Here is an 8,970-nt window from a genome sequence, read left to right as displayed (position 1 = left end):
TAGATAGATAGATAGATAGATAGATAGATAGATAGATAGATAGATAGATAGATAGATAGATAGATAGATAGATAGATAGATAGATAGATAAATAAGCAGGGTTTATTTATTTCTTTCTTCTATGACAAATGCAAGTCATGCTATGCAGTGCTCAACCAACTCAACTCAACCATCAATCACATTTACAGTCTCTGTCTATGCCTGCTTTTGTATGGATGCTAGTGAACTAGCAGCCACTCCTGGCTGTCTGAAACTAAATATAGCAGCCCTGTCTCAGACAGAATGATGTCATCACTGAGCTGATGAGCTGCATAACAATCGCCCACCAATGTGGTCCTTTTTTAGGAAGTCTCATAAGAGATCAGCTTACAGGATCTCTTATGAGGCTGGGTAGAGCGGTGTGTGTGTGTATTCTTGTTTGCCTGTATGCCTGCGGGTGTGTATTTATGTATCTGTGTGCCCGTGCCTTCACCTCTTTATCCCAGCTCCACCCTCTCTTTACTGACAGCTTGCGTGTCTTCATTTTCACACTCATACTCAGCTCTGGCTGAGGCATTATTCAATAAACACAGAAAAACCTCTCATCACCGCTGTCTCATCTGCATGCAACACCAACACACCACAAAAGAGCAAGAAAGCTGCTCATGTAAACACAGGTACATGTGGCTGCTGGGAGGGTTTCTAAGACCGTAAGCTGGTGGGTTTTGTGGAAGTTCCTTCAATAGCACAGGCTTGAGATGTGATTTCATCTGCTTTATGTGACTGCGCATTATAACTGCAGATGCTGTGACATGGGGCACACTCCTGTGTTGTTCTTGCATGACCTTTGAGACACTTCACATGTCAGCCAAAACATTTTGTGGTCCTCACTTGGCTTTTAAGTTGTAGAAGTTAAGAGTTTTTCCCTGCAACAACATAACATAACACACAGTTTCCATGTTCCCAGGCCATACTGGAAAAACATAGAAATTACTAAGTTGCTGTTGCTGTTTACTGACCTGTTTTGGGAAACACTTCAAGCTATTTACTCAGGAACATCCAAAAATCCTCTTTCCCATAAACTGTGTCAATATATAAAACTCACCTAATTAATTACTCTACAGTAAAACTACCAAAGAGCAATATAGAGTTTCTACATTTTTCTATGTTTTGATGATGGTGTAGTCTTTTGGCTCACAGACAAACCCTTCTGTTAATGCATAAAGTCAGTCTGCCAGTGCCATGCCTTTTTTTCTTAGACTGCTTTATCACTGCTCAAGCTGACTGCGCTTTTCTTTCAAACAAATCATCATTCCCACAGCCAAAAATATAAAATGGATCCCTTAGTGACATGCAGCGAATTTCATAATGGAAAGGAACACCTAAGAGGAAGGATGGACTGGGTGCAAAGTAATCAAGTTTAAGAGTTGCTTTCAAAGTTTAAGAGTTGCTTTCAAAGAAAGACAGTGTCAGTGTTTTTTTCAGGTTAAGAATTTCACTTTTTATCTGCTTACCCTTTTATGACAGAGAGAAAACCTGAGCACCTGGAACGTGGTTATTTAGTTTGTACAAGGTATAAGCACTTGGCAGCAAGCAGCAATAATGACAGAGACCAAGAAACTGCTGAGGGGTAGCATTTTTCCTCTCCTGTGTATCAAATAAAATACAACATCCGATAATTAGGACTGGAAGTGTTTTGTGATCAGAAATTGCAGGCAGACGGCAGGCTGAGTGACGGGAAGGGCTTTCAACTGATTCAAAATGTTGAAATCCGTTTTTATTTTCTATCTTAAAAAGCATGAAAGGGCTTAGGGGATTTGCATACAAATGAAGGGGCCTGTTTTGGCATGCACTGTTGTGTTTATCAGATTAAAACTATAGAAACCAAAGGGAGTAAGTTTCCGTGTTTAGAATATCCAGTTTCTCTTTCAGCGTGCCAGAAAGTCGGTGGGAGGTTGTGGGTAATGAGTTATGTCTCCCTAGGTAACACCAACAGTGATATACTTCACCACCACTTTCTCACAAAGGTTCCATTAATGTTATTTTTATTTTTGTTATTTTGTGGCTGTAAAAACTGATATGTTGATCCATAGCAAAGGTAACAGTAACCATCCAAGGGACCTGGTCCACAAGTGGTAATTTGAACATGAAAGATAAAGTACAATTGCTATTGCTTTCATCTTCAGAGGCACATTTTCTGAACAGTAATAAGAAAAAAAATAATTGGTAGCTGCAGGAACTTCAAAGAACCACAGGGTAGCTGTAGTGTTGGGATATAGCTGTGTGCTGCATCACACTAGGGTCTACAAGTCGGATATAGCTAAGTTAAATCAATGCACAATGTAAGATCTAAGCGTGCAAACATTTTTGTATTTGTACTTTCAAACTGATGGAAATAAGGGAACTGAATAAGGGAACAGAAAGAAAGGCCAAAAAGCAGGAAGTGCTTTTGTTTTTTAACATGAAGGAAAAGGACAGTACGCATGCAAAACACTTACATACAAAAATCTATAATTAGTTGGAAAAGAGTTGCCTCACCACAACAGAGATGAAGTTCTGCCCTAGGTTCAGTTCAGTCAAAGAGTCAAGACCCTGCAAGTTTTCCATTTTGGAGATGTTGTTTCCTGCTAGGTTCAACACTCTTAATTCACTCAGATGAGACACATTTTCTATCCTGCAGATCTAAAGGAAAGCACAGTATGACAAAATTAGTTAAAAACAAAACTAAAATGCATGTAAAAGAGCAATCATATCATATATTACCCAATTCTATGCAGTGAGGCACAGATTAAGGCTGGATTAGCAGAGTATAACATACTTGAATTGTATATTTGAATTTCTTTCTCTAAAATGACACACATGCTGTCTGGCTAACCAAATCATGAAAACAAAAGAAATAACTAAGAGTCAGTCAATGGTGGAATCTTACCCCACCTTCTCCATCACACTGCTTGGAGAAAAACATTTATAAACCTCTGTAAGAGTGACATTTTTAATACTTCACACAAATTCCCAGTGGCTGTTATCAAGATGGTGATGTATTTGCCTATTCCTACTGTGCACACTATAAACATTAAGAAAAGGCGGACAATGCTTTACGAGTTGATGATTCTGTGAAAACACAAAATCCAAACATAACTGCTGTTTAAATGGTAAACAGAACAGATGGATTGAAAATCTATATTGAATATGAGACTAAAAAAGTTCTTGTCTAGGATATCTTTTCAGATGGTCTGAAATATCAGTGTTTATAAATGTAAAAGCTAAAGATACATTTATTTAGTAATATAAAGCAGAAACACTGCAGTATGATCTTAGTCAGCACCACAGCATAAATTGCATCTGATTTATATCTTGTTTTGGGAGCTTAGATAGGTGTTCATTAAAATAGAAATAAATAGATTATGAATTTTGGCCCGAAATACAGTCTGCACACTGTAAGTGTTCATCAATTTAAACAATCGAGCCACCATGATAAATGTTGCTGAGAATCATTAAACAAAGGGGCAAGTGTAGACTTTTTACCTATATCTCACTTTGGGAATTGATAAAACTAATTGTTCTGTAACACGCATTTTAAAATCAAAGGACATAACCTTTACAACGGACAGACACATGGATATGAATTCATAAACTCTGTATCTCTGTACACACTGAAATAGATTTTGGATAGCCCCATTCTAAAATATATGAGAATCTTAAGTTACAGACTATGAATTTGGTGATTTCCAGTGAAGAAGGTCAGGACCCGGAGTTTGGCAAGAGGCTTCTGTCTCACAGGTAAAGGCCTGTTCTTCTACACTTGGTATGTTTATTTCAAATGACATAGGAAAAATAAGTGTGTGTCACAAGTATCGTTGGTCACGGATATTCTTGTGGGGAAATCCTGTCTAAACTTCACCTCATCCCAGAGTGATGTGCCAACCAAACATGGCAGACAGAGTCAAACTTAATCAACATCATCATTTGTAGGAGCGAGAGTTCTACATGACTTTAGCCAACTTCTCTAAGAGAGTGATATTTTTTGTTTTTCAATTCAGTGACCCCACAGGGCATTCTCAGCTATTTCTTGAGAACATTAAGTCAAACTGTTCAAGTGGAAAACATCACAGCCTAAGTAAAGAATTGGTTATTCAACAATCTCAGTTCACATTGTAACCCCAAGACTTGGTCACTGAGACTGAGTGGGTTGAAGGCCGACTCCCAGAGAGAATATCTCATTCTGAATAGCTCCAGCAAACTGGAAAAGAAACCTCTCGCTGGTACAGCAATAAATGGGTAAAATGGCTGAGTTTTAGATGTTTGTGAGCTTCCCAGCTCAAGGATGGGGGGAAGAAAGGATAACAGTGATGCAAAGCTTGTGGTCAAAAGGGGGGGAAAAAGACAAGCAGCTGGTGTTCTGTGGCCAAAAGTCACTAAACAACAACTATAATTCATCCACTTCATAATCTTGAATTATCATTATGCAGCAATTCAGAATACATTTGGGTGGTCAGATCTCTTGTGAGTTTGGAAAATGTGTTAAAAATATGACTGAACAGTTATTGAGCTGCACAAAACAGAAGGTTTTAAGTTCAGTGTTTGAAAGACAAACTGGCCCTGTGAGAATGATAGATTTATCATCTGCTTCACAATAGGTGTCTGCCAGAGTACGAGCCTAAATATAATGTGCTTGCATTACAAATAAGAGCAAAAGAGCTAAAGAAGTTTCATTATTAATTCAACTGCAAGATTATAAAAACTGCTAAAATTAACCATATAGATGTAGTTAGTAAGCACAAGTCAACACTGTTGAGGCAACAGAGAAATCTCTGTCAGGAAAAATAACGTAAAACTAACAATCATTGAATGGCAGCTGTAATGCATGCTCATGTAAAGAGCAACCGACCTCAGAAAGAGAGCAAGTCTTACCAGAGCTCTGGAGTAGCTCTCTGAGGAGGCGTGTAGGCGGCATTCTGGCAAAACACTAATTTGACCAAGGGAAGCCTTTCTATGTTGTCTTCCTTTTCCATTAGTTGTTAAAATTCTCATTTGACATAATTTTATTTCTCAGGCTTTTAATATCATTAAGCAGGCTCTATTCTCAAGGAACAAAACAGTATAATAATAGATAATAATAGAATGAGACAATTTAGGAACACTATAATCTACAAGAGTTCAAAACATTACCCAGTGCTGAAAACATAAAAAAAACAGTTCCATCTGTTCGATAAATTATGCGATGGCCACTGAGGAAATTAATGTGGGAGTAGGTATTAGACAACAGCTTGTGGGTTCTGATGGTTTTCAGTGCTTTCTTCTCTTAGAGTGCTGTGAACTATGTGAAAAGCTGAAGTTAAGTGCCCAAAACAACGAGCCAGATTTCTGGCTTTAAAAACAAACCTCAGTATTAAAGTGAATTAACTGCTCCTAATACATGGTTTAGAACATGGAAGAGTCAATCCGCTCATACTGAACTTTGAAGCCTACAACCATGATCAGCCTTTACACCACTGGCAACTAAATTAACACTGTTTATAATATACATGTCCTGTAGGAGGGATGACGGTAAAGGAACAGCACCTGATTATCATGCAAATCCAACATATTCAGTTTAGACAAGCTGTCCAGGCAGCAGATTTCATGAATTCTGCAAAGTACAAGGAAAAATGTGACACATAATGGGAAAACACAACATGAAACAGAATTTGTCTGTAGAGTGGCAACAGTTACGTAACACGTATTATGTTAATTCTGGCTTAATGAAAAACCAACAGGAAAATTTAAAAAGGTTGCAGTTTTTGAGGGAACAGCAGCAGTACAGATAATATCCAGTAATATATTGTTCAGAGCTCTCCATGTGGATGGAGATCATATAACACTGAACAATAATTTGCTGTGGTCTTTTGAAAATGCCTACAAATAAAGTAGAGGAATTTCTTACTGTTCAGTTACTATGACCTCAGATACTGATTTGCAAAGACAAATGTCATGTTTGAAAGAAAGTGGAAGAAATGCCAGAGTTCACCTGTAAGATCTTTATGTCAAAAAGATGTGACTTTGATCCTGAACCTGCTGACCTTTTGAAACAAAAATGTCACTAAGATGATTACTTTTCAAATGAAACTGGGTTTAATCATTTCTGATGCTGACCATGTAGCCGTACCTAGTTAATTCAAATGTATTAAATGCTAAATGTAAACAACATTTTCATTTCATGGCAGCACTGTTGAACCCCTTTTAACTATTAATAAATGCTGCAACTTTCATTGCATATTAAGCATATTATTAGAGATGTTTAACAAAAGAACAATAAAGCTACTCAAGTGGTTATCTTGCATTAGCACAACTGAACTGCACATTGTCAAAGTCAATTAAGTTTTTATCATACTAAAAATAAGCTTCATAATATCTATAATTGTACTATCTGTGCTGTCTTTGTTTGTTTACACTTCCTGTCATGGCAACTAACCTGTTCTTCCCCAGTATGAGGATCTTGAGAGACCTCAGAACTTCAATGCCAGCCATGTCACTGATGTGATTGTCATGCAAATTCAGTAAAACCAGCTGCTGCAAATGTGACAAATTTTGGATCTTTGTAATTAGATTGTGCTGAAGGTTGAGAAACTGCAGTTCTTTTACAAAGTCCAACTGTGGGCATTCCTCCAGAGATTGTCTAAAGTATTGGGAGGAAAAACATATCACAAGATTTAGACTTTAAATAAAATCTATACATTTTTGTAACAGAATTAATGAAACAAATATTGTCAGCTCAGGTTAATGATTCAAATAACTAGATCAGTTTTTCAATATACATATTAACTAAGTGATTTCTGCTCAGTCTGTCAGTAGAATATTTAGTCAGAATTACTGCCATTTTATCTGGAGATACTGGTTAGTTATTTAAAGAGACTCTGCTGCTCCCTTGTGGCAATCTTAAGCCTTTGCCATTTTAGTTAGTCTCATGGTTCCTACAGCAAATGATGACTGTGAAGGTCAGAATGAGTTAATAAAATTCAGTGGCATAAGCATGTCAGAAGAATATGAATGCCTTTGCAGGTAAAAGATTCAAAGAACAGCTGATACATATGACATGTTAAAGATAGTTCCAGCTTACAGTGACTTTAAGCTAGACAGCAATGTACTACAACTCTGTACAACAACACATACACTTTACAGACAATATAGAATACATAGGCAGATAAAGGGTACCTTTCCAAGTCAATTCGTTGAAAACTGGATGTGAAAGGCAATTGAGTGGAGAGAAAACCAGGCACAGCACTGTAATTACATCCAGGAAAATCACCTGAAATAGATATCACAAACTGAAATCAGGGTACACTTAAAAGCAAAGTGCACAACATAAAATATGTCTACAAAACTGTGCATGCAAAGGTTATCTTAATTCTATCATTTTTTAATTGAATAGTACCTGCAGGTTTTGCATTTTTTAAGGCATGGCCAAAAGTTTCCCCCGTACACTGGGTTTGTCTCCTTGCTGTGTGTCTTGCTTTGTATGCAGCATTTGAAACGGCAGCTCCACTGAGCAGCACTTTTTGATTATATGTACATTTGTCACTTGCAAATAGTTCCTGTACAACTCTTTTCTGGATGCCTGCATGTAAACTGTTTTCTACGAAAGATAAAATATAGTAAATAAGTGCAAAGAAAACATTTTTACACAGCAGTTGCATGTCAGTGGTTCTAAAACTGCGGAGCAGGCCCCACTGATTAGACTTTAAGCCACTGCAAGTGGGCTGTGGACAACCAGAGAAATGTGTGATGTAAACTTTGGTTAAATTAATATGACTCTGAAGGGAAAATGCACAAAACAGATTTTTCCTGAGACTATTATGATGACTTTTATTTCTCTATAATCCAAAATAGATACTTACTATTGTTGATGATTTATTTTAAAACTGTAGGATGCCAGATGACCTTTATTGTCTTCTGAAGCAGGGCATCTCCAGAGAAAGTTTGAGAACCACAGCCATGCCCAGTAATTAATATATGCAAATATGCTGCTGAATCACACAAAATCCTCTTGGGTGGTGAGTACTTGAATGAGTTAAGTGGGTCAAACCTACCTAGGTCAGAGTGGTTAAATGTTTCTTTTACATGATCTTGAGATTCACTCTGAAAAAAGATAAAGAGACCAACCTCTAAACGCCTTGAAAACTATAAGCACTACATAGCCATTACTATTCCAGTGTGCTCTTTTAATGACTCACCATCGCTTGTGCTCTCGCTGGCACGAGAGATTTCACAGTCGTGAGGTGCAACTTGCAGCTGTTGATCTACAGAAATATTGAACAGTGTTTATCTAATAAGACACAGGCAAATATGCTCAGACATAACCGTGTATCGACACTTTAAGTAGTGTTTGGAAAGCGTCCGTAAAATTATTAAAAACGGTATTTACCATAGGGGTGAGAAACATCCATTTTTCGCTTGTGTTCTGTTTATGAGAGCGGATGATTTTACCCTCGGCCAAATCCTGCTCCATCTAGCTAACGTTTACTGAAGATGGCAGTTAAAGCACACCTGACAAAACAAAACAAAAGAAAACTCGCATTATTTATGAATGATTAAAATAAATATGTGAATTCAACTGCTACAGCTAAGTTATAGCCTAGATTCGTTTCTCGTACAGAATAGCTCTTCACCTCTGCAGCTACAAACTTCCCCGAGGGCAACACTGTTACCACGGCAACGGCGGGCGTTGCTTGGTTACACTCACTTCCGGTGTCGCTAATAAGCACTGTGCAAGGAAATGAGAACACGTTTCCCGCTTCGGTGGTGTTTAATTAAGTCAACGTGGGTTTTTCTAAGTAATAAGACTTAATAATAATCGGGAATTTACATGGGTCTCCTTACCCTTTTTAAAAACTGATCCTGAATATTTCTTATTTAATATTACTGCTAGTGAGTCAAGATACATAGCCCATAGAAAACATCTACTGTGCTCTGGTGTCAGAGTGCATCCTGCCTGATTGATGCTTTTGTGTCTTG

The 8,970-nt window shown here is 37.5% G+C and overlaps 1 protein-coding gene across 4 annotated transcripts in view; it reads right to left on the bottom strand.

Moving 5' to 3' along the window:
- The window catches only part of LOC102304400 (leucine-rich repeat-containing protein 49), a 31,690-nt gene extending 22,997 nt beyond the window's left edge, over window positions 1-8,693 (bottom strand). Inside the window, exons 1-9 of one of the 4 annotated variants that reach the window (XM_014333501.1) lie at window positions 8,625-8,693; window positions 8,381-8,502; window positions 8,190-8,255; window positions 8,046-8,094; window positions 7,391-7,591; window positions 7,171-7,264; window positions 6,431-6,634; window positions 5,542-5,608; window positions 2,518-2,661 (exon numbers count right to left, since the gene is read on the bottom strand). In XM_014333501.1, coding sequence (XP_014188987.1) covers window positions 2,518-2,661; window positions 5,542-5,608; window positions 6,431-6,634; window positions 7,171-7,264; window positions 7,391-7,591; window positions 8,046-8,094; window positions 8,190-8,255; window positions 8,381-8,464 — 909 coding nt within the window. In that variant the 5' untranslated portion in view covers window positions 8,465-8,502; window positions 8,625-8,693. Of the gene's footprint in view, window positions 1-2,517; window positions 2,662-5,541; window positions 5,609-5,986; window positions 6,039-6,430; window positions 6,635-7,170; window positions 7,265-7,390; window positions 7,592-8,045; window positions 8,095-8,189; window positions 8,256-8,380; window positions 8,503-8,609 lie in introns of those variants that run through there. The other 3 variants (XM_005913008.2, XM_042218252.1, XM_042218259.1) reach the window with 3 other exon arrangements.
- Window positions 8,694-8,970: the final 277 nt, after the last annotated feature.

Source organism: Haplochromis burtoni, unplaced genomic scaffold (assembly GCF_018398535.1).
Source record: "Haplochromis burtoni strain Fernald_Lab_line unplaced genomic scaffold, NCSU_Asbu1 Contig_2, whole genome shotgun sequence".
Classification (NCBI taxonomy): domain Eukaryota; kingdom Metazoa; phylum Chordata; class Actinopteri; order Cichliformes; family Cichlidae; genus Haplochromis; species Haplochromis burtoni.
Note: the sequence above shows the minus strand (reverse complement) of the source record. Positions and strands in the feature narration are given on the sequence as shown.